The 26,061-nt window shown below is 44.6% G+C and overlaps 1 protein-coding gene across 1 annotated transcript in view; it reads left to right on the forward strand.

Moving 5' to 3' along the window:
* The window catches only part of hydin (HYDIN axonemal central pair apparatus protein), a 382,743-nt gene that overhangs the window by 310,926 nt on the left and 45,756 nt on the right, over positions 1 to 26,061 (forward strand). Inside the window, exons 72-75 of the mRNA XM_078401540.1 lie at positions 2,754 to 2,979; positions 5,086 to 5,310; positions 19,327 to 19,465; positions 23,961 to 24,126. Of these exons, the coding sequence (XP_078257666.1) occupies positions 2,754 to 2,979; positions 5,086 to 5,310; positions 19,327 to 19,465; positions 23,961 to 24,126 (756 nt within the window). The remainder of the gene's footprint in view (positions 1 to 2,753; positions 2,980 to 5,085; positions 5,311 to 19,326; positions 19,466 to 23,960; positions 24,127 to 26,061) is intronic.

The following is a 26,061-nucleotide window of genomic DNA, read 5'->3' on the forward strand; positions in this document are numbered from 1 at the left end:
GTACACATGACAATAAAGGACCGTTGAACCGTTCTCCAGTAATTTCTAATGTCCTACATGACCACAGACAATCCCAATATCCATGTGCGCTCTATCCATGCAGACATCCAGTACATTAGTCCTTTTTCTTTTTCACCTTCTATCACAGTGAGGAATGTGGAGGAGTCACTGTGGTGGATGTTCGTGTTAAAATGTATTTTGTGTGTCCTGTTGCTTTTTATTGTTATGACTGTATGCCAAATGAAGTTGCAAACCATACTTGGCTAATAAAGTTTTATTGTGATTGTGATTAGACACATTTCATACCTCTTGAAAGATTAATTTTATAAAATCTGCACCCAATAAGGAGTTAGACAATCCATGTATCTCAGACAATGACTATTCTTTTGCCAATAACCCTAAATCTATGTCTTCTGACTATAGATCCTCTTGCTAGCAGAAACATTATCCTTTTTTATTCAGATCTCTATCACTTGTGCCTTCCTTTAATCTGCTATGAGGAGTTTCTCATGTCCCTGCAAGTAGTTGAAATCCCTCATTGCTGGTCTCATTCTAGCAGATCTCGTTTGTGCCTTCTCTGCATGCTTCCGAAGCTCAAGGATCAAAGATTGGTGAAGAAATTCAAAATTCAAAGTGCAGCTAAGCAGGCGTTTAAAAAGTTTTATATCATTTATTCCTGTGGGTACTCTGCACCTCTACAAAGGATCTCTGATGTTTAGTCACAGCTCATCACCCTTGCTCTGCTCTTTGTAAGGACTGCTGAATGCTACCATCAGGTCTCACATTCCTACACCATCTTTAAAATCATATTGTTTAGTTTATGAGCCTGTTCAGGATGTAGAACAGGCCCATCAGCCCACAATGGCTGCCAAATATAATACCTAGTTAAACTAACCAGGAAATGGGTTTGGGTAGACTGATGGGACTGAAGGCTGATAAATCCCCAGGGCCTGATGGTCTGCATCCCAGGGTACTTAAGGAGGTGGCTCTAGAAATAGTGGAAGCATTGGAGATCATTTTTCAATGTTCTATAGATTCAGGATCAGTTCCTGTGGATTGGAGGATAGCAAATGTTATCCCACTTTTTAAGAAAGGAGGGAGAGAGAAAACGGGTAATTATAGACCAGTTAGTCTGACATCAGTGGTGGGGAAGATGCTGGAGTCAATTATAAAAGACGAAATTGCTGAGCATTTGGATAGCAGTAACAGGATCATTCCGAGTCAGCATGGATTTACGAAGGGGAAATCATGCTTGACAAATCTACTGGAATTTTTTGAGGATGTAACTAGGAAAATTGACAGGGGAGGTGGTGTACCTCGACTTTCAGAAAGCCTTCGACAAGGTCCCACATGGGAGATTCGTGGGCAAAATTAGAGCACATGGTATTGGGGGTAGGGTACTGACATGGATAGAAAATTGGTTGACAGACAGAAAGCAAAGAGTGGGGATAAATGGGTCCCTTTCGGAATGGCAGGCAGTGACCAGTGGGGTACCGCAAGGTTCGGTGCTGGGACCCCAGCTATTTACGATATACATTAATGACTTAGATGAAGGGATTAAAAGTACCATTAGCAAATTTGCAGATGATACTAAGCTGGGGGGTAGTGTGAATTGTGAGGAAGATGCAATAAGGCTGCAGGGTGACTTGGACAGGTTGTGTGAGTGGGCGGATACATGGCAGATGCAGTTTAATGTAGATAAGTGTGAGGTTATTCACTTTGGAAGTAAGAATAGAAAGGCAGATTATTATCTGAATGGTGTCAAGTTAGGAAGAGGGGATGTTCAACGAGATCTGGGTGTCCTAATGCATCAGTCACTGAAAGGAAGCATGCAGGTACAGCAGGCAGTGAAGAAAGCCAATGGAATGTTGGCCTTCATAACAAGAGGAGTTGAGTATAGGAGCAAAGAGGTCCTTCTACAGTTGTACCGGGCCCTGGTGAGACCGCACCTGGAGTACTGTGTGCAGTTTTGGTCTCCAAATTTGAGGAAGGATATTCTTGCTATTGAGGGCGTGCAGCGTAGGTTCACTAGGTTAATTCCCGGAATGGCAGGACTGTCGTATGTTGAAAGGCTGGAGCAATTAGGCTTGTATACACTGGAATTTAGAAGGATGAAGGGGGATCTTATTGAAACATATAAGATAATTAGGGGATTGGACACATTAGAGGCAGGAAACATGTTCCCAATGTTGGGGGAGTCCAGAACAAGGGGCCACAGTTTAAGAATAAGGGGTAGGCCATTTAGAACGGAGATGAGGAAGAACTTTTTCAGTCAGAGAGTGGTGAAGGTGTGGAATTCTCTGCCTCAGAAGGCAGTGGAGGCCAGTTCGTTGGATGCTTTCAAGAGAGAGCTGGATAGAGCTCTTAAGGATAGCGGAGTGAGGGGGTATGGGGAGAAGGCAGGAACGGGGTACTGATTGAGAGTGATCAGCCATGATCGCATTGAATGGCGGTGCTGGCTCGAAGGGCTGAATGGCCTACTCCTGCACCTATTGTCTATTGTCTATAATACCTAGTTAAACTAATCTCTTCTGCCTGTATGTGATCCATATCCCAGGATATTCATGTACCTATTTAAAAGCCTCTTAAATGCCACCATCATATTTGCTTACACCATTACCAATGGATTTCCTCAAGCAGTTTGTTTTTTTGCTGCAGATTCCATTATTTGCAGTGTTTTGTATTTCTGCGTTAACATTTTGGAATAGCGATATGAACTGACGTATCAATCTTTTTCAATTATTCATGTCTAGCTTCAATCGGATCAATTGCCATCCATTCATTGAACAAAGCTGTTCAGACTATCAGCGGGTCCAGCAATTCTGAAAGTAGTTTTCCTCATCTGACTGTTGATACCGACAACCCACCTTTCATTGTGGAGCCGCCTACTGGAATGATTGCTGCACTGGACGCACAGGAATTCCAAGTCAAGTTTGCCCCGAAAGATGTTGGTAATTTTGAAGCCATGCTCATCTGCAGGTAAAAGCTGATAGCTTGTTTGTTGAAATGCCAAGTTATACTCTGCTTGGGTGGTGCATGATGACATCAAGAAGATGTAAGGCAGATATAGAGGGATATTGGAACATTCAGTAAGTGGGCAAAGATTTGGCAAATGAGGTATAATGCAGGAAAATGTCCATTGCAGGGGTTCTTATCTAAATGGCAACCTCATGTTTCCTACTATTTTCATCCTACCAAGAAGATATGCTTGGTTTGACACTTAACCTTATGTTCTTGTGTACCCTTGAAGAGTTAAAATACCATTGGGTTTGTTCAGTCGAGGCTTGGAAGTGAATAACTAAATTTTCTCTGGCTAAAGCTTGGCCCATTTTACTGCATCATCCACGAGTACCAATGAGATTAAGTATAGCAGGAAAGCTTCCATCCTTCATTGCTTTACTGATCTCATTGGTGCAACTGAACAATCTGCTGTGAAAAAATGGTTTGGGAAATCTCATTCCATTACATTACTATGACTATGACTGATGTGATGTTAGTGTGAGGCAAGTTAGTGCTATAAATAAGTTTTCCCATGGCACATCTCTTAATAATTAATTTCAGTCCTGCAGTTTAAATTATGATAATTATTTCTAGTGATAAAAGTAATCAGCGCTTAACCTACATTATCATAATTAATTATTAGGAAGTTTGATAAGCTGCAGTTTATTTATAGCAGCTTCTGACCGATGCTCATTTAATGTGTTTTAAATCTGCCATGTGGTTAAGATTCTCCGGAACGCCTACAGCGAGAGGCTGTTAAAGTAAATGGAATCTGTAATGAGGTTCATAGCACTGTCTTGAATAGTGAATGCCTGCTGACATTTGAAGTTAGAGTAATTGCATTCAGTGAAATATTCATCGTCCACTCTGTCTGCCTCTTCTACACCTTTTCATTTCATTGCAAGAGGATTTGACTTTAGGAGCAAGGATGTCCTAGAGTTGTATAGGGACCAGGCGAGACCGCACCTGGAGTATTGTGTGCAATTTTGGTCTCCTAATTTGAGGAAGGACATTATTGCTATTGAGGGAGTGCAACATACACCGATCAGCCAAAACATTATGACCACCTGCCTAATATGCTGTTGGTCCTCTGTGTGCCACCAAAACAGCACCGACTCACCGAGGCATGGACTCTACAAGGCCCTTGATGGTGTCCTGTGGAATCTGGCACCAAAACATTAGCAGCAGATCCTTCGTCTTGTGAGTTGCGAGGCGAATTTGTGGGATTCTCTGCCACGGAAGGCAGTGGAGGCCAATTCACTGGATGTTTTCATGAGAGTTAGATTTAGCCCTTAGGGCTAAGGGAATCAAGGGATATGGCGAAAAAGCTGTAATGGGGTACTGATTTTGGATGTTCAGCCATGATCAGATTGAATGGCGGTGCTGGCTCGAAGGACCGAATGGCCTACCTCTGCACCTATTTTCTATGGTTCTATGTTTCTATGTCTAATTAATCTTTCTGTCTGCTCTAAAGACATCTAAGTATAAGTTCCACAATGCATGGAAACCCTCCAGTACCTTGCTCAGAAATGTGCTCAGACCTTCCATGCAGGTGCGAACAGGCATAGTTGAGAGGCAGCCAATCATTGCAAGGCACCACCTGTCCTGTTCTGCTTGGACTTTCCAGCAAGTTACTGTTTAACAATTAGAGCGTGAGGGCTCTGAACGGGGAAACTGAGGCTTCCCACTTCACACTCACAAAGACACAAATATGCACACACACACCCACATACACACCCACACCCCCCCCACACACACAAACACACACCCACACACACACACACACCCACACACATACACACTCAAACATGTCTGCACGCACACACATGTGCAAATACATGAATATAAACATGCAACCACACATGTGGGTGTGTCACATACTCATGTGACCACAGTCATATTTGCAATCAAACATGTGCACACACATATGCGTACACGTCGTGCACACACGCACAAGCACTGATATGTGCTCATTCCCACACAGGCACATGTGCACATATATATGCTATTGATTGTACTTCAGGCAGCCTATGATGAAGATTGATGGTATATGTGCGACATTCTCTGCTCCTTGTATTTTCCCAGGATCCCAAATTTAAAGACGGCTTTGCAAGGTCCAAAGATAGCCGTGACAAGCCGCAGTCTCCTGCCATATTGTCATTTTGAGTTGGAAGACTCCGATTATATCAGCAGCAATAGGCGCAACCCTGAACTAAGTGGCCCATTGGGTACTCACCCGGGGGTTACTCTCGACCTCAACACACGAGTCATCGAGTTTCAAGCTGTGGGACTGAACACAGTCAATAAAAGGTATGACAAAATATCATCAAACAAGACCATTCAGAGAAGATTGTTTGATCAATGTATATTACTTTTAAATCTTTGAGTTGAAAATTATATCCTGCCTTCTCAGATCTAACTAAATTACTGCTCCTGTCTACTGAAGGCCTTTGCTGCTTCTTCCCACACACAAGGAACCTCTCAAGACTCCATATATATTATTGTACACTTAGTGAAGTATGGGAGTACAATAAATAAGTTTATAGATGGTGCAAACGTTGGTGCTATGGTTGGCAGTGGACAGAGAAGCAGTAAACTGAATGCAGACAGAGATGCTTTGGCTTGTTGGAGAGAAAAGCATAAAATAAAATTTTAGATAGGAGAAGCATGAGGTAAAGCATTTGGGGAGGAATACACAGCAAATGGGAGTGTGCATTCCCTCCCCAAATGCCTCACTGCATGTGTAGAGGAATAAAACGACCTTGCAGTGTTTGTCATCCGATCCTTAAAGGTAGTGGGACAGGTCAATATATTTAAAAAGCGAATGTTTTTTCCTTCATCAGATGAGACATGGGGTATTAGATCAGGGAGATTATACAAGAAGTGCGCACCAGCTTGGCCACTACATACAAGAAAGATGTGACAGCAGCGGAGGGGAGATTTGGGGTTAATACCAGAGTTGGAAAAGTGCTGCCTGAGAAAAGACTGAATAAGCAGGGGTCGCTTTCTTTCAAGCAAAAGATACTAAGGAAAGATTTAATTGAGGAATACAAATTACAGTATGAAAGGCATTTTTAGAATAAACACAATGAACCAATGTTTCACCATTAGGGGGTTAAAAAAATTCGGGGCATCGATTTAAAGTAATGGATTAGAGGTAAGGTGAGGAACGTTGTTTCACCCATAGGATAGGGCTCTGGAACTCACTGTCTACAAGTGTGGGAGAGACAGTAACTCACCATCACGTTTAAATACCTCCTCGAAGTGCTCTTGATGAGCAGTGTCCTCTAGGGCGATGAATTTAATGTTTGAAAGTGGGATTAGGCTGGAGAACTCTTTCTCAAGCAGCATGGATACAATAGGCAACTGGCCTCGTGCTGCATCATAGCTTTTCAAAAACTTAAATTCTGAAAGAGGAATACCAGAACAGGCTTAATGTAGGATTGTGCGGTGACTAACTGATCCACAAGCCTACTGCTGTACCTCACTTCAACTTATTCTAATCTTCCAGAGCAGCCTACCATACAAAACCTTGTCAAATGCCTTGCTGAAATCTATCAGATGCATCAGTCACGATCCCCAAGTACAAAATCATGCTGACTATCCCTAATCAACCCCTGTCTATCCAAATGCATATATATATTATCTTTCAGAATACTCTCCAGTAACCTGCCTGCCACAGATATTAACTCACTGGTCAATAGTTTCCATGCTTTTTGTTGCAGCCCTTCTTAAATAGAGGCACAACATTAGCTACTCTCCACTCTTCTGGCACCTCACCTGTATCTAACGATGATTCTTATATTTTAGCCAGGGCACCTGCAGATTTTTCGCCAGCTTCCCACAGTATCCTCGGACATATCTGATCAGGCCCAGGATTTTTGTCTATCTTTATGCACCTAAGGACGTTCAGCACCTCCTCAACCGTAATACTGACTGTCCTCAGTTAACTGTCCCAAATTCCTTAGTCTTCTTGTCTTTCTCTAAAGTAAAACAGAGGAGAAATACTCATTGAGGACTTTGCCTGCCTCCTGCGACCTCACACAGAGATGACCAATTGGGTTTCTGGGGTGTCCTATTCTCTCTCTAGTCACCCTTTTCCCCTTTATGTACTTATAAAATCTCTTTGGATTTCCCTTAATATTATCTGCCAGAGCTATCTCCTGCCCCCTTTTTGCCTTCCTGATTTCCTTCTTAAGTATGTTTCTCTTCCAGGAATGCACTTGATCCCAGCTGCCCACACCTGTCCCTTGCTTCCTTTTTCCTGACCAGAACTTCATTTTCTCGTACTTTCCATAAATATCTTAAAGCTAACAGAACAGTAGTCACTGGTCCTGAAGGCCTCACCCATGAGTATTTCAGTCAGTTGCCCCTCCCAATTTTTCTTCTTTGTTCTTATTAAGCTTCTATTGCAATGGCATTCACCTCGATCACCCCATGTGATGACATTCTTTCTCTATACTTCACATTGGCTCCCCTTTTACGATAGTTCTGCTCTTATCTCCTCCCTTACCAGTTCCTATGTTCTTGCATTGACCTCACAAACCTCCACATTCAACAGATCATCCTCTGGGATTTCTGTCACTTCCAGTGTGACCCCCCCAGTTCTACTGTCAACATTCTAAAGAACTATTTCCTTCCCAGCCAGCTTTCCCATCTCACCACCCAATCCCTTCTCCTTGCACCTTCCCTTGCAAATACCAAAGGTGAACACATATCCTTTTATCTCTTCCCTTACCGTCACCCAGCAACAGAGTCTGTCTTTCCAGGCGAAGCAGTGAGGTACCTGCATTTCTTGTAATCTTGTGCATTTTATTTGGTGTTCACCTTCTGATTTCCTCAGTCTGGAGAAACCAAACACAGATTGGATGATATCTTTGCAGAACACATTGGTTTGGTTTCCAATACAACCCAATGCTTCCGGTTGCTTTATCCTCAATTCTCCCTGTCTTTGGCTTCCCACACTTCAAGATTCAAGATTCAAGATATCTTTATTTGTCATCCAAAAAACAAGTTTTTTGGACGAAATTTCGTCACTCACATTGCACCATTGATATGCATGCTTTGAGAACACATCACCAACACCTCATCTTCTGCCTGAATACATTGAATCCTTCAGCACAATACAAGCTTGGTTAACAGAATTTCTGCTGTACATTAGTCACAAATATTTACAAAAGATACAAGGTCTGGAATAAAATTCCCTCTCTTAATCTTTATGTGAAAGATCAATTGAAAATGACTTACATTCAATTTAATAATTGCAGATAATTATTATTATTTTTTCTCCAAAGCAGTGCCTCTCTGTTTAAATGTATTTCTTTTTTATTATTCTGCCTCCAGCTGCTGATTCTCCCTCTCACCCTCTCTGCAAATTGACATTCTTGTTTTTTCTCATGTTTCCAATAGAAGAATCTGTGACCCAAAACTTTGACAGTTTCTCTCCCCACTGCTCCAGCCTGACCTGCTGACTTAGAAACATAGAAACATAGAAACATAGAAACATAGGTGCAGGAGTAGGCCATTCGGCCCTTCGAGCCTGCACCGCCATTCAATATGATCATGGCTGATCATCCAGCTCAGTAGCCTGTACCTGCCTTCTCTCCATACCCCCTGATCCCTTTAGCAAAAAGGGCCACATCTAACTCCCTCTTAAATATAGCCAATGAACTGGCCTCAACTACCTTCTGTGGCAGAGAATTCCACAGACTCACCACTCTCTGTGTGAAGAAATGTTTTCTCATCTCGGTCCTAAAAGACTTCCCCCTTATCCTTAAGCTATGACCCCTGGTTCTGGACTCCCCCAACATCGGGAACAATCTTCCCGCATCTAGCCTCTCCAACCCCTTAAGAATTTTATATGTTTCTATAAGATCCCCCCTCAGTCTTCTAAATTCTAGCGAGTACAAGCCCAGTCTATCCAGTCTTTCCTCATATGTAAGTCCCGCCATCCCAGGGATCAATCTGGTGAACCTTCTCTGTACTCCCTCTAAGGCAAGAACGTCTTTCCTCAGGTTAGGAGACCAAAACTGCATACAATACTCCAGGTGCGGTCTCACCAAGGCCCTGTACAACTGCAGCAGAACCTCCCTGCTCCTAAACTCAAATCCTCTTGCTATGAATGCCAACATACCATTCGCTTTCTTCACTGCCTGCTGCACCTGCATACTTGCTTTCAATGACTGGTGCACCATGACACCCAGGTCACGTTGCATCTCCCCTTCTCCCAATCGGTCACCATTCAGGTAATACTCTGCTTTCCTGTTCTTGCCGCCAAAGTGGATAACCTCACATTTATCCACATTATATTGCATCTGCCATGCATTTGCCCACTCACCTAATCTATCCAAGTCACTCTGCAGCCTCCTAGCATCCTCCTTGCAGCTAACACTGCCACCCAGTTTCGTGTCATCCGCAAACTTAGAGATGTTGCATTCAATTCCCTCGTCCAAATCATTAATATATACTGTAAATAACTGGGGTCCCAGCACTGAGCCTTGCGGTACCCCACTAGTCACTGCCTGCCATTCCGAAAAGGACCCGTTTATTCCTACTCTTTGCTTCCTGTCCACCAACCAATTTTCTATCCACCTCAACATTGGACCCTCAATACCGTGTGCTTTAAGTTTGTACACCAATCTCCTATGTGGGACCTTGTCGAAGGCCTTCTGAAAGTCCAGATATAACACATCGACTGGTTCTCCCTTATCCACTCTACTAGTTACATCCTCGAAAAATTCTATAAGATTCGTCAGACATGATTTGCCTTTGGTAAATCCATGCTGACTTTGTCCGATGATTTCACCACTTTCCAAATGTGATGCTATCACGTCTTTAATAACTGACTCTAGCATTTTCCCCACTACCGATGTTAGGCTAACTGGTCTATAATCCCCCGTTTTCTCTCTCCCTCCCTTTTTAAAAAGTGGGGTTACATTAGCTACCCTCTAGTCCTCAGGAACTACTCCAGAATCTAAAGAGTTTTGAAAAATTATCACTAATGCATCCACTATTTCTGAGGCTACTTCCTTAAGCACTCTGGGATGCAGCCTATCTGGCCCTGGGGATTTATCTGCCTTTAATCCATTTAATTTACCTAACACCACTTCCCGACTAACCTGGATTTCCCTCAGTTCCTCCATCTCATTAGACCCCCGGTCCCCCGCTATTTCCGGCAGACGGTTTATGTCTTCCTTAGTGAAGACAGAACCAAAGTATTTGTTCAATTGGTCTGCCATCTCCTTGTTCCCTATGATCAATTCATCTGTTTCCGACTGCAAGGGACCTACATTTGCCTTAACTAATCTTTTTCTCTTGACATATCTATAAAAGCTTTTGCAGTCAGTTTTTATGTTCCTTGCCAGTTTTCCCTCATAATCTATTTTCCCTTTCCTAATTAAGCCATTTGTCCTCCTCTGCTGGACTCTGAATTTCTCCCAGTCCTCTGGTATGCTACTTTTTCTGGCTAATCTGTATGCTTCATCTTTTGTTTTAATACTATCCTTAATTTCCCTTGTTAGCCACGGATGCACTACCTTTCCTGGTTTGTTCTTTTGCCAAACTGGGATGTACACTTGTTGTAGTTCATCCATGCGACCTTTAAATGCCTTCCATTGCATGTCCACCGTCAACCCTTTCAGCATCAATCGCCAGTCTATCTTGGACAATTCATGCCTCATACCCTCAAAGTTACCTTTCTTTAAGTTCAGAACACTTGTTTCTGTATCGACTTTGTCACTCTCCATCCTAATGAAGAACTCTACCATATTATGATCACTCTTGCCCAAGGGGCCTCGCACAACAAGACTGCTAACTAACCCTTCCTCATTACTCAATACCCAGTCTAGAATGGCCTGTTCTCTCGTTGGTTCCTCGACATGTTGGTTTAGAAAACCATCTCTCAAACATTCCAAGAAATCCTCTTCCTCAGCACCCCTGCCAGTTTGGTTCACCCAATCTATATGTAGATTGAAGTCACCCATTATAACTGCTGCACCTTTAGTGCACGCATTTCTAATTTCCTGCTTGATGCCATCCCCAACCTCACTACTGCTGTTAGGTGGCCTGTACACAACTCCCACTAGCGTTTTCTGCCCCTTAGTGTTTCGTAGCTCTACCCATATTGATTCCACTTCCTCCAAGCTAATGTCCTTCCTTTCCACTGCTTTAATCTCCTCTCTAACCAGTAACGCTACCCCACCTCCTTTTCCTTTCTGTCTATCCCGCCTGAATATAGAATATCCCTGGATGTTGAGCTCCCAGACTTGGTCACCCTGGAGCCATGTCTCCGTAATCCCAACTATATCATAATCATTAATAACTATCTCCACATTTAATTCATCCACCTTACTACGTATTGTGGCGGCGCCCGGGGGCTAGGCCACTCCCTTGGTCATTCCACTCGACACTCAGTGGACGGGAGGGATTAGGTCACTTCCTGGGTCAGTTCCCTTGGGTCAGGTGGTCTGGGACTATAAAAGGTTTTGGGTGTGTCGACTCACGAGTTCTTGAGTGCGGTGTTTGGTGCCTTAGGTAATAAAGTATATTAACTACTCACCTGGTGTCTGGCCTGATTACCGCGGTGACCGCACCCACTACACTGGGTATTTTCCAAGGTCGACCTGGTGCGTGGCTATAACCAGATTCCAGTCCACCCCGACGACGTTCCCAAGACGGCAATCGTGACGCCATTTGGCCTTTTCGAATTCCTCCGCATGCCATTCGGACTCAAGAACGCTGCGCAAGCCTTTCAGCGGCTTATGGACTGCGTGTGCCGTGGCCTGGAATTCGTTTTCATGTACCTGGACGACATTTTGGTGGCGAGCCGCTCGAGACAGGAGCATTTTGCCCATCTCCGCCAGCTATGCCAACGCCTTAGCGATCATGGGCTGGCCATCAACATCACCAAATGCCGTTTCGGGGTGGCATCCATCGAATTCCTGGGCCACCACGTGACCCCGCACGGGGCGCTGCCGCTCCCGAACAAGATGGACGCGGTGCGCCAGTTTCCACGCCCGACCACCGTGAAGGGCCTCCAGGAGTTCGTGGGAATGGTGGCCTTTTACCACCGATTTGTGCCGTCTGCAGCCCGGATCATGCGCCCGCTGTTCCACCTCATGGCGGGCAAGCGCAGGGAGGTCGAATGGACCGACGATGCGGTGGCGGCGTTCCAACACGCCAAGGAAGCCTGGCTGCGGCCACGATGCTCGTGCATCCACGGGCTGATGCACCAACCAGCCTGACGGTCGACGCTTTGGAAGTAGCGGTTGGGGCGGTGCTCGAACAGCACACGGATGGGTGTTGGAAGCCCCTCGCTTTTTTCAGTAGGCACCTCAGCGGCGCACAGCGGAACTACAGTGCTTTTGACCGCGAGCTCCTTGCCCTTTACCTTGCGGTCCGCCACTTCCGCTATTTTCTCGAGGGGCGGACTTTCACCGCGTACACGGACCACAAGCCCCTCACCTTTGCTTTCGCCAAGGTTTCCGACCCGTGGTCAGCTCGCCAGCAGCGGCAGCTGGCTTACGTCTCGGAATACACTACCTCCATCCGTTTCATCGGGGGTAAAGACAACCGGGTGGCCGACGCCTTGTCTCGACCCGTGGTCCACGCCGTCCTGCAAGTGGCCGATGGAATCGACTACTCAGCCCTGGCGGCGGCCCAGTTGCCCGATAATGAGATGTCCGCCTACCGTACCGCCGTTTCGGGCCTCAGGTTGGAGGACGTTCCCTGTGGCACTGGGGGCGCGGCGCTGCTTTGCGATGTGTCCACCGGGCAGCCACGCCCAATCGTGCCTGTTGCCTGGCAACGCCGGGTATTCGAGGTGCTCCACGGGCTGTCCCACCCTTCCATTCGGGCGACGACGACCCTCGTGGCTTCCCGTTTCGTTTGGCACGGGTTACGCAAGCAGGTTGGGCATTGGGCGCGCACCTGCATCCCGTGCCAAACTGCAAAGGTACAGCGGCATGTGCGTGCGCCGTTCCAGGAGTTCCCCGTCCCTCGCCACCGTTTTGACCACATCCATGTGGACATCGTGGGGCCGCTGCCGCCTTCTCGGGGTTTCACCTACCTCCTGACAATGGTGGACCGTTTCACGCGGTGGCCAGAGGCAGTTCCACTGCCGGACACGTGTGCCTCTACTTGTGCCCGTGCCTTGGCGGCAAATTGGATTGCCAGATTTTGGGTTCCGCTCGACATTACGTCCGACAGGGGGCCACAATTCACCTCCGAGCTGTGGTCATCCATGGCCCAACTGCTGGGGGTTAACCTGCACCGCACCACAGCGTACCATCCGCAGGCGAACGGCCTGGTGGAGCGTTTCCACCGCCAGCTCAAGGCCGCTCTGAAGGCCCGGCTCGTTGGCCCGGACTGGGTTGACGCGTTGCCGTGGGTTTTAATGGGTGTCCGCACTGCCCCCAAGGAGGACTTGGCCACCTCCTCGGCGGAATTGGTGTACGGGCCTCCGCTGACGGTGCCCGGGGAGTTCGTTCCCTCCGCCCAGGGTCAGGCAGAACAGCCCTCGGCCGCCCTGCAACGCCTTCGGGAGACGGTGGGCTCGCTGGCGCCAGAGCCGACGTCTTGCCACGGTTCGGTGCGGTCACATGTCCCTTCCGCCCTGCAGAACTGTCCTTTTGTTTTCCTGCGTCGGGATGCCCACCGGACACCCCTTCAGCGGCCTTATGAGGGACCGTTCAAAGTGCTGGAGCGGGGCTCTGCCACCTTCGTGTTGGACATGGGGGGTCGTCCTGAGACGGTCTCTCTTTCGCGGCTGAAGCCGGCGCACGTGGACGTTAGCCATCCGGTTCTACTGGCGCAACCTCGCCCTCGGGTCGTCCCGCGTCCCGGCCCTTACCCCCGGAGTTCCCGCGGGTGCCTTCCCCTGGCGGGGTGGTTCCGGTTCCTGCGCCCGCCGTGGCGCGCACACGGGCTGGCCGTTTCGTCCGTCCCCCTGTCCGTTTCGTGCCTTCGGTTCTTGGGGGGGGGGTCCTGTGGCGGCGTCCGAGGGCTAGGCCACTCCCTTGGTCATTCCACTCGGCACTCAGTGGACGGGAGGGATTAGGTCACTTCCTGGGTCAGTTCCCTTCGGTCAGGTGGTCTGGGACTATAAAAGGTTTTGGGTGTGTCGACTCACGAGTTCTTGAGTGCGGTGTTTGGTGCCTTAGGTAATAAAGTATATTAACTACTCACCTGGCGTCTGGCCTGATTACCGCTGTGACCGCACCCACTACAGTATACTCCTTGCATTGAGACACAAAGCCTTCAGGCTTGTTTTTACAACTCTCTTACCCCTTATACACAATTATGTTGAAAAGTGGCCCTTTTTGATTTTTGCCCTGGATTTGTCTGCCTACCACTTTTACTTTTCACCTTGCTACCTGTTGCTTCTACCCTCATTTTACACCCCTCTGTCTCTCTGCTCCTGCTCCCATCCCCCTGCCACATTAGTTTAAATCCTCCCCGACAGCACTAGCAAACACTCCCCCTAGGACATTGGTTCCATTCCAGCTCAGGTGCAGACCGTCCTGTTTGTACTGGTCCCACCTCTCCCAGAACTGGTTCCAATGTCCTAAAAATTTGAATCCCTCCCCCTTGCACCATTTTTCAAGCCACGTATTCATCTGAAATATCCTCCTATTCCTACTCTGACTAGCACGTGGCACTGGTAGTAATCCAGAGATTATTACCTTTGAGGTCCTACTTTTTAGTTTATCTCCTAGCTCTCTAAATTCACCTTGTAGGACCTCATCCCGTTTTTTACCTAAATCGTTGGTGCCAACTTTTGGTGCACCCCTGCTTTAGTTTAGAGATACAGCATGGAAACAGGCCCTTCGGCCCTACGAATCCATGCCAACCATTGATCACCCGTACACACTAGTTTTATGTTATTCCACTTTCTCCAAACACACTAGTAATAATTTTGTGGAGGCTAATTAACCTATAAACTCACACATCTTTGGGACGTGGGAGGACACTGGAACACCCAGAGGAAATCCATGTGGTCGCAGGGAGAATGTGCAAACTCCATGTAGACAGCACCTGAGGTCAGGATCGAACCCGTGTCGCTAGCATTGTGAGGCAGCAGCTCTACCAGTTGCACCGCTGTGCCCCCATTTTGATTCGAACTTTGCGCATCTGCAGTTTCTTTGATCCAATCACAGTCTGATTGGTTCTGTTTCTGTAGGCTTAGAGACTCAGCTGAGTTGAAGTGTCAGTAAAGTCCAAGTGCATTTGATTTTCATCTGATGTCTTCTCACATTATCACACCAGAAGACTCTCTCTCAAGGATCCCATTCCTCACATTTCAGATTTTTTAAATTTTTTTAAAGTCGCTCAGTTTCCATTTTAAAAAGATTCTAGCTTCCGTTCCCACCACTAATTCTGCATTGTGTTAGAGTTACACAGCATGGAAACAGGCCCCTCGACCCAAGAAGTCGATCTGAGCTAGTCTCACTTGCCCGCATTTGGTCTACATCCCTCTAAATCCTTCCCAGTCATGTATTTGTTCAAATGTCTTTTAAACATTGTAATTGTTCCCTTCTCCACCACTCCCTGTGGCATTTCATTCCACACACCCATCTGTGTGAAAAATTCACCCATCAGTCCCCGTTTAAACATTTTTCCTCTCATCCTAAACCTATGCCCTCTGGTTTTAGACTCCTGGGAAAATGACTAACTACCCACCTTTTCTATGCCTCTCATTATTTTATAAATCCCTGAAAGGTACTTATCAGTTCCCTATCATCCAGGGGGAAAAGTCCCATCCTACCCAGCCTTAGGGCAAACAAATTCAGCATTGATGTCAGAGAGGTGTTCAGGCCAAGGCTAACGAGGGGATGGAAGGGTCTTCTGGATAAAGCCATGAAGGCAAGATGATTGGACTCACTTGGTGAGCAGCTTGATATTGTGACAGAGACAGTGTAGGTTCATTCTGTGAGGATGAGATAAACTAAGATGAATGAATTTCCTCCGCAGCATCTATCTGCTGATCTTCAGCATGTCAAATCTCTCTTTTTTTAATCCATTCACGAATCATATACAATTGTGTAGCCACACTGCCATCTACCAATTATATGAAAACAGCACCCAAATAAATCCCTCACTTCTTTCAAATTTTAAAGAAGCCAAGCCTGGCATTTTGTCTAATTCTATCCTTCCTTTCATGAACAATTTGAGAAGAATAGAGGTGGGTTTGTTTTTTACCAACTTTACCCCCCCGGATTGAGTGAAGAGGTATTTGGGGAGAAGCAGGTTGAGAAATTAATTGGTATTGTGCAGAGCTTTAGAGAGCACCTTTTTATTTTCCCTATTTTTTTGAGCCCGCATTGCAGAGGTGAGTCTCCTTCCATGACTGGTGAAATGCAATCCTGCACATAGCAAAGGACAGCATTGAGTTGAGCATGTAAAATTCACACAGTGCTCATTTTCTGCATTCAGATCTGAAAGTGGATCAGGTCTCATGGTTTGGAAACATAGTGACATGCTCACGGGAAACCAGATTTGTTTCCCCTCATGATTGAAAACAGAGGCAGAACATTGCAATAATTTTTAATGATGAAATTAATAGAAACATGTTAACCTAACTAAGCACATTCAGTTTATAGAAATTCATCCCACACTCCAAAGACGTGTGGATGAAATACAAAGACGTATGTAGGTTAATTGACTGGGTAAATGTAAAAATTGTCCCTAGTGTGTGTAGGATAGTGTTAATGTGCGGGGATCGCTGGGCGGCGCGGACTCGGTGGGCCGAAGGGCCCGTTTCAAAAATATTAAAGGATTTATAAGGATAAACTTCACCCTTGGACTGAATGGGTTGAATTTTATGACCATTAAATTAGCATGTGTCAGAATGTTCTGAAGTTGCACCGATGTGCACTGCAATGTAGAGTTATCCAATGCATTGGTGGTAGTGTATGGGTGCATCCAATCATTTGTTTTACCTCTGGAGGGCTTTCCGCAATTTACCGAAGTGCAGGACCACGTGCAATTTGTACTTGGACCCTTGACTTTATGCCAGGCATGGCCCTGTTCAGTAGAAGGGGTCATAAAATGTAATTGAAAAGGCTTCCTTTATTTACATTTCATTTTTATTAATGTGCACCTTTGTAATTAATTGCAATAAATTGAATGTGTTGGAGGAATTTGCATGTCTAGTCAGCACCTTGAACCTGGCTTCCCATGGGGCCGAGTCACCCTCTTAATTTTACAGCTCAGATTGGGCTAGCATACAAAGTGTCATCAGCAGAGCTGAGTCTCTTGAACAATTCCGTTTATTCAGGCCTTGGCCCAGTGTAGTGGGGAAGCATTTCAAGTGAGGGCTCCAAGATATTTCACTGACACAAAAAACTAACAACAACTTTGTAATGGTTACGTGTGGATATTACATTTATATAATAATTAATCACCAACCTCATAGAGTCATTGAGTCATAAAGTATGGAAACGGACCCTTTTGCCCAATTCGTCCATGCTGAGCAAGATGCTCAGTTCCTTTTCCCACTTTTGGTCCATATCACTCTAAATCTTTCCTATCTATGTTCCTGTTCAAATGTCTTTTAAATGCTGGTGTAGTACATGCCTCAACTACCTCATCTGGCAGTTTATTCCATATACCCATTGCCCTTTGAGTAAAAAAGTTGCCCCTCAGGTTCCTATTTAGTCTTCCTACTCTCACTTCAAACCGACCACCTCTGGCTCTTAATTCTCCTACCCTGGGTAAAAGACTCTGTACATTCACCCTATCTATTCCCTTCATGATTTTGTACATCCCTATAAGATCACCCTTTAGTCTCCTGCGCTCCAAGGAATAAAGTCCTTGCTTATCCAACCCCATTAGCTCAGGTCTTCAGGTCCTCGTAAATCTTCTCTGCACTCTTTCCAGCTTAATCCCTATAGCCTACTTTTCTTAATGGCATTTGAATCCTGTTTATCTCTGTTGGAGTTGCCTCTATCTGCTCATAGCTGGAACTTGTCTTGTCTTGCCTTGCCTGACATCCATTTTCCCCAATTCCCCTGTTAATGAGCACAAAATTTGTTGTCATGAATTTCTTTCATGGTTCTGCTTATCTTCTAATCTAGTCTTTGCTCCAGTTAGTTATACCTTGCACTCCAAACAATACGCTAAACTAATTGCTACGTCTTCGAACACGATCTTTACATTATATTTAAAAGTCTAATTTCCCATCAGTCTTTTCCAGTAAGTAAGTTTCTAAGGTTGACCATATTACAAATGTTCTCCATTTTCTAATAATTTCCAGAGATTCCATCTTCAGAACATGTTTTAGGTAAACTTTGTAATCATTTCATTAAAAAAAATTATATATATGTATTTTTCTGATTTTAAATCACTGTAATCATGAGAGACATTAAGAGGTGGGAAATACCTTCGACAGCACGAGCTGTTGGAAGGTTTGCAGGATATTCATGAGCAGGGCCTTGCTGCTTTCTCGATGGGTAGCAGCAGCCACACTGGGAACTGCGGTGACTCCCAAAATCACATACACAGGGAGTAATGTAACTGGGAACAATGAGTGCGGCGGCTGGGCTCTAGTCAGCGGCAAATGCATGATATGTAATAGTTCACTCAAGAGACGGCTCAACGACTCATTGGAGCTCAGTGGTGGAGGAGGAGGTCAGCTGCATCTAAGTTACTCATTTAAATCTTCACGTTTACCATTCAATATTTTGTACTGAATTGAAAATCATTTTCAAATTTAAGAGGGAAGCTTCCTCCATTATTTTAAACCGCCAGATGTCAAGGAATAATTGCTCTTCAACAGAAAACAAACTCTGGCTTGGTTTTCTAAAATGGTTCATCTTTTCACGCAAATCCTTAATGTGCCAGATAATTAGCATTCAACTCATTAACGTGAGAGTGAAACATATAATCTATAGAAATAAATTCAAGGAACAAACAAATGAAACATCAGATCAGCCAGGATCAGGAAAAAAATATTAATGATTGTGTTGTTCAGATGCCGAGCAGGATGTTTATCTGCAGCATTATCAGTTGTTGTTATCTTTGGTATCTGTCCTTTGCATCTAAGCACTTGAGTTGTGAATGACAGTTAGAGTGACGGTTAATTACTCAACCGTTTCTTAAAGACACAAATCTATGGCATTTTCAGCAGGTAAAAGATTGCTGTTGCCTCATTCCCAATTAATCCACAATGTCACTCATTTACTGGTATCAGACATTGGGGCTAATTAAATGTCTTTCCTTGTGTTGTTGTGAATTATATTGTACTTTGCAATGAAATATCAGCTTCACTTCGTTTGGGCACAGCGTTGGCTATTTTGCATGAAATAATTGTCTGTTTACTTTTCATAGATACTTCTATATAATGAATCCAACAAACATGGACTACTCCTTTCATTGGACATATGAGAGTCCACCAGATGTACGAACGGAACCAGCTTTCAGATTACTGACAGAAAAGGGATATATCCCAGCAGGGAGGAAGACTGAGGTCAGTTCAGAGCCCGCATCAGAACATAGAATATAGAAAATTATAGCACAGGAAAAATCATGCCATCTTAAACTAATTCTATCTAACTGTGCATGGCCCATATCCCTCCATTCCCTATCTGTTCATGTGTCTGTCTAAATGCCTCTGAAATGTGTCCATTGTATCTGCTTCCATCACCACCCCTGGAAGCACATTCGAGGCACATTCCTCTCTGTGTATTCAGGTTAAAGGTGTACAACTTGGTAGGGTGTTGGTATTGGTTTATTGTTGTTGCATGCACCAAGATTCAATGAAAAGCTTTGTTTTCAGTCAGATTATACCATACATGAGTTCATTAAAGCCATACAAAAGTACAACAGGTAGTGCAAAGACACAGATGCACAATATAGTATTAAAGCATTATGGCGTTACTGTTACAGACAAGTGATTGACTGGGCTACATCCACAACTCTCTGCAATTTCTTGCCATTTTGGGCAGAGCTGTTGCTAAACCAAGTTTAGTCTTTTTGTTTTAGAAATACAGCGTGGACACAGGCCCTTTGCCCCACTGAGTCTGCGTCGAACAGCGACCCCCACACACTAAGACTATCCCACACACACCAGGGACAATTTTACAAATAAACCAAGCCAATTAACCTACAAAACCTGTACGTCTTTGGAGTGTGAGAGTAAACCGGAGATCCCGGAGAAATCTCACGCAGGTCATGAGGAGAATGTATAAACTCCATATAGACAAGCACCCATGGTCAGGATCGAACCTGGGTCTCTTGCACTGTAACCTAGTAAATCTACCACTTCGCCACCATGCCGCACTTTTAAGTTGTGATGCATCATGATAGGATGCTTTATACTGTGCACCTGTAACAGGAAGAGTCATTGGAGACATCCCAAATTTCTTTGTCTTCTGAAAAAGTAAAGACGTTGGTGTGCTTTCTTGACTGTGCCTTCAATGTCATTTGTCCAGGAGAAATTGGTGGTGATATTTACACCTCAGAACTTGACACTCTTGACCAACTCCACTTCAGCACCATTGATGCTGATTGAGGTGTGTACACACCTCACGTCTGAAGTCGAAGGTAGACAAAATGCTGGAGTAACTCAGCGGGTCAGGCAGAATCTCGGGAGAGAAAGAATGGGTGACGTTTCAGGTTGAGACCTTTTTTCAAACTGTTACTCCAGCATTTTGTGTCTACCTTCAATTTATACCAACATCTACAGTTTTTTTCCTTCACTTCTGAAGTCAATAACTAGCACCTTTATATTGCTGACATTGAGGGAGAGGTTGTTATCTTGACATCATGTTACTAACTTTGCTATCTCCTTATAATACGTGGTTTTGTAAAATGTCCCCTGCAAGTTCTACAAATGCATTAATTGAACAAAATAGAGTCAAAGAGCTATACAGCATGAAAACCGATTATTCAGCCCAATGCTGCCTACATTGTGAGTAACCTCTTAATGTCCGTGTATATGATAAGCGACGCTAGTTAGGAATTTTTATGGGACCAGACGTGGAGGAGGGCAGAGGTCTTGCTGGTAATAAGATTGGAGGATATTATAGAGATGTGTGGATAAAAAACATGAAGGAATTTGAACGGAAAATAAGAAACTAAATTTTGCACTAACCTGGGAGCCAATCTAGGTCAGAGTGTGGAGGAATATAGAAGCTCGTTGAAGGAGTATAAGGTTATGGCAGAAGTGTCTCATCTACCATGGAATAATTTGAGGCAGATCAAATCTCGAAGTAGCAAAAGGGTTCAGTAGGAAATGGGCTGAGGCAGGGGAAGAGACGACAATTGAGAGATGTTGGTTTGGTTGCGGCAAGCGGTGAACTTTGCTGGTGTTAATTCTTTTGTCAATGAGAAACAAGTGAGGTGCCATTAATGCCCAACAACTTGCGTTAGGGTGCAGCATGCATCCTCATGAAGCCCAGATTCAACCTTCAGGATGTGACGAGCTCAGCTGCTGCCCACTGAGATATAATTTTAGGAGGCAATACTGACCCCAGTAATTGTTCTCATCTGCAAAAGTGTTGAAGTTTAGTTTGGGTTAACATTTAACATTTAACAAAAAAGAGTACCTGAACAGCAAAATACTCCTAAAGTGGTTAAATCCCCGATCCAGATGGGACGCATCCTCAGTTACTGAGGTGAAGGAGCGAGGAAATTGCAGAGGCACTGGACACTATCTTTATTCATTGCAAATGCCCAGGCCATAATCTTCCAAACATCCATAGGTGCATGGGTGGTATCTGAGGACTGGAAAATTACAAATGTTAATCCTTGTTCAAACAAGTGAAGGATAAATCCAGTAACCGTCATAATGTTGGTTTAACCTTTGTTGTGACACAATTTCTAGCAACAGTAATCAGAGGGGGAAAAATTCACCAATCACTTGGACAATTAAAACCCAACATGGATTTCTTTCAAACCATTTCATGCCCAACTATGTTTTTTGTTGAAATAACAGAGAGGTAAATGAGGGAAATATGGTTATTGTGGTATGAATAGACTTCCAAAGGGCATTGGATGAAGTGCCACACAAGATTCAATGACATGCAATGAACGGGGATGTGGGAGTATGAATAGAAAATTGATTCGATGACAGGAAGCAGTGAGTAACAGTGAAAGTTTGGCCTTCAGACTGGAGGTAGGTCCACAGTGGAGTTCCCCAGGGTATGGCCCTGGAGCTATTGACTCCTCCTTCTGTGCGAAGAGAAAACTTTGGCATGAAGTGAAGTGAACTAACTATGGGGAGGATAGGAATAGAAACACAATGGTGCAAATATTAGAGCTGCTGCCTCACAGCTACAGTGACCTGAGTTCAATCCGGACCTTGGGCATTTTCTTTCAGTGGTTGCATTGGTTTCTTTTGGGTGCTCTGGTTTCCTCCCACATCCCAAAGATATGCATGTTAGTAGGTTAATTGGCCACTGTAATTTACCACAGGTTAGTGGGTGGGGGTACAATCTGAGAGGGAGTTGATGGGGATCTGGAGAGAATATGTTACAAAGAAGTGGGTAATGGGATTGCTCTGTGGTCTGAAATAGACTGAAAAGAAATATGGAAAATACAACAGACCAAGAGGATGGAATGGAGAGATAAGTGGCAGATGAAATTTAAAGATGAAAAGTTGTATGACATTTTGTTAAGAAGAGAAACAGATGATAATCTGGAGGGCACAATTATAAAAAGGGTTCAGGAATAGAGATCTGGGGCTATCTGTGTATATCTAATTTACAGCACTAGAGATGGGTGAGGGATTGGTTAAAGTAAACACTGACAGGGTATTATCTGTATAAATAGGGGCATAAATTGCAAGAACAGCAATCTTTATAAAACACTGGTTCAGCCAGTGGAAGATTGTCTCCAAAAGATGTGATGGCTTAGGAGAGGATGTGGAAGAGATTTACTCAGGTGATTCCAGGAATGAGGGACTAGTTCTGTGGATGGAATGAAAGGGTTGAGGTTGTTCCCCTTGGAACAAAAGATGTCTTGAGGAAAACTGACAGAATAATTTAAATCGTGAAAGGCAGAAACAGAGCAAAGCAAAACTCTGCCCATCTATGCAAAGGTCTCAAATGAAAATAATTCCAAAAGAGTGAAAAGTGACATAAGGTAAAATGCATTGATATAACAAGTGGTTTGGAATTGCAAATATACTGCTGGGGGTGGTGATATGGGAGGTTGGGGGCAGATTCATTTATAATGTTCATAATGAGCTGGATAGAGAAGAAATGAAAAAAAAAGTAAACAGGAGAGGACAGGGGAGAGAATCCAGCTGGATTGAATTTATACCAAGCCATACGGTCAATGTCCAGAATGGGTGCCTACTGTTCAGTAACCGTTCTCATTATAAAAGATCATTTAATTCACTTCATTGGGCTATTAGAGACATATTATTGACCAACATTAGATTTAAATTGTGAATATATCAATTTACATTAGAACCTAATAATGAAAACTTTCAAAATCCTAATTGTGTTATCCAGGCTGTAATTTGTAATGTGGTTCTGATATATGTGGTGTAACACTCAGCAATTGTTGGAAGATGATCTACATTTTTTTGAAATTACAGTGTGCAGTATATATTTTTGGCTCCTGAGTGGGAGTGATATGCTGTGCCACTAGAATGAGAATTGATCTCTGTGATAAGTGGGAAGAAAGATGGTTAATATCAGCAATGACTCCCTTGCCTCGATTTGGATCACTTTAAAAAATATTTTAGGCATCTTTTGTTTTCCACTTTTATTCTGAAAGCTTGAAGAATATTTTTTTTTGGTTGTTGTGATTGTTACTATTGGAATTGATTTCACTCATGATAGTATCGGAGCAAAAAGCAAATTGCCTGATGAACTCAGCGGGTCGAGCAGCATCTGTGGGGACAGAGGGATAGTCGACGTTTAAGATCGAGAGCCCACTTCAGGACTGAGAGGTGGTAGTAACAGCCCTGCTCCATCATTCTAAATCTTGATCTGACACTTGTTTCCCTCCAGGTCGCATTTGAGTTTGTGCCTCAGCAACTGGACATCACTGAATCATTCTGGAACTTCAGAGTTCCACAGTTCAATATCTCTGTGCCCTTCTTGTTGTGTGGAAACACCACTGAGCCAGCAATCTCACTTGACCGTCCCAATATCAACTACAATCATGTATTGTTAGGTAGGTGGCAATGTCTTGATGTTACAGCCTCCATAACGGTTACATTACTGAAGCTTTTTTTTCAACCTATGCTCCACGTTATCTGGATTGCTTGAACTGAACTGTTAACCTAGGATTGGAGAGATCCAGAAAAAAGCTTTTCCAGATATGGGAATGAGATTCAAGAAAATTGTATTATGGGAGCAAAAACAGTATATTACACCTAAATGGGTGTGAGGAAACCTGGGTAAGTCACTCAGTGAGGTTAAGCTATTGTGCAGGATTCCCTCTATTGCTGTCATCTGACAGATTCTGGTAATCTAACGTAAGTAGTTATAGAATTATAGATTCTATAACGGGACTCTGTAGCCCACCAAGCTACTGCTCCTCATCCACATACAAGGAACAATGTTCAGTGCCTTTCAGATGTGGGAGCAAACCGAAGAATCTAGGGGAGACCCACATAATCACAGAGAGAACATACAAACTCACCACAGAGAGCATCAGAGGTCAGGGTAGAACCTGAGCCTCTGGAGCTGTGGGGAAGTGGCTGTACCTGCTGTGCCACTTTGTGGCATATGTAGTATTTTAATGACCTGACTTCTTAAGCAGGGGTTGTTGCATGAGAACGGGAAAGTAAAGGAAGTGGGAGAGCAATAAAGTAGATTGTAACGGAAGAGGAATTTAATGAAAGGAAAAGAATACCAGGCAGACTAAAGAATATGATGTTTGGAACAAACACTGAACATTAACAGCAAAGTCACGCAAACTCCCTTCTTCCATATGATAGGAAAATCTTGCATTGGGACCTAACGTCTGTCAATTCATTGAGTTACTAGTTGGAGAGGTGAGATGCTTCCTGCCACGGATCACACTGGGCAGGTTAATGTGATGAGTTCCATGGTTGTGACTGCAATTGCACTTTGGATGCCTGTGAGAATTTGGTGTAGGAATTCACTGACTCAGGAGGAGGTCCAGAACCTCCACTATGGGTAGGAATAGGAATACTTTATTGTCATATGTGACTAGGCACAGTGAAATTCTTTGCTTGTATACCTGACGTATTCAAATAGCGGCCACCTATGGTGCTGACAAGGTTAAAAAGCACGCCGGCTCCTCCTTTTGTTCTCCCCCCCCCCCACACAGCAGTTCCCCCCCCCCCCCCACACAGCAGTTCCCCCACGCCGGGTCCCCACTGTCCTTTGTCCTCCCACCCTCCCCTTTTGTCCATTGTTCTTCCTCCCACCTGCCTCACTGCGTCCCACCACGCCGGGTCCCTCATTGTTCTCCCCCCCCCTGTCACAGCGGTCCCCCCCATGCCTGGTCCTCCATTGTTCACCCCCCCCCCCCCTCACGGCTATCCCCCCACGCAGGGTCCTCCATTGTTCTTCCCCCCCCACCCCTCATGGTGGTCCTCCACCCTCTCATCGACTGTCGACCGCAGCGAGGCTTCACCACCTCCGAGGCCCCATCGTCGCGAGGCTTCACCGCTGCCATCGCTTCATCGCTTCACCGCTGCCTTGGTCTTACTGCCAGTGAATTGGCATTTCTTCACAGTCTGCTCTTTCGAAGAATGACAGGTATGAGTTGGAACACTTTGGCTAGCTCTTTATGGATGGGATTGGTGACTTTTCCCATCCGCAGAGGGTATTCGAATTCGGTAATGTGGGCCACTTAAATTGTCACTGCTTAGTGCTTAGGTGGACATCTATGATCTTTGTGCAGTGGCTGCAGGGCCATGAGGCAGTGGTATTCTTCAGCAGAGAGTGACAGTACAGAGTGTTTGTCTGTGCTCAGTAATGAATAATCAGAGTGCTTCCAGACAAGGTTCATCCTTGTTTTTTATCTGGTAGCCAGTTTATCAAAATATATTACATGTGTCGCTGAAGGGAAACATTTTAGAAATCAGAATTTGTTGCCCTTTGTGAGCAGCAGCTTTATTTTTACGGCTCCCTG

Source organism: Rhinoraja longicauda, chromosome 6, assembly GCF_053455715.1.
Source record: "Rhinoraja longicauda isolate Sanriku21f chromosome 6, sRhiLon1.1, whole genome shotgun sequence".
Classification (NCBI taxonomy): Eukaryota; Metazoa; Chordata; class Chondrichthyes; order Rajiformes; family Arhynchobatidae; genus Rhinoraja; species Rhinoraja longicauda.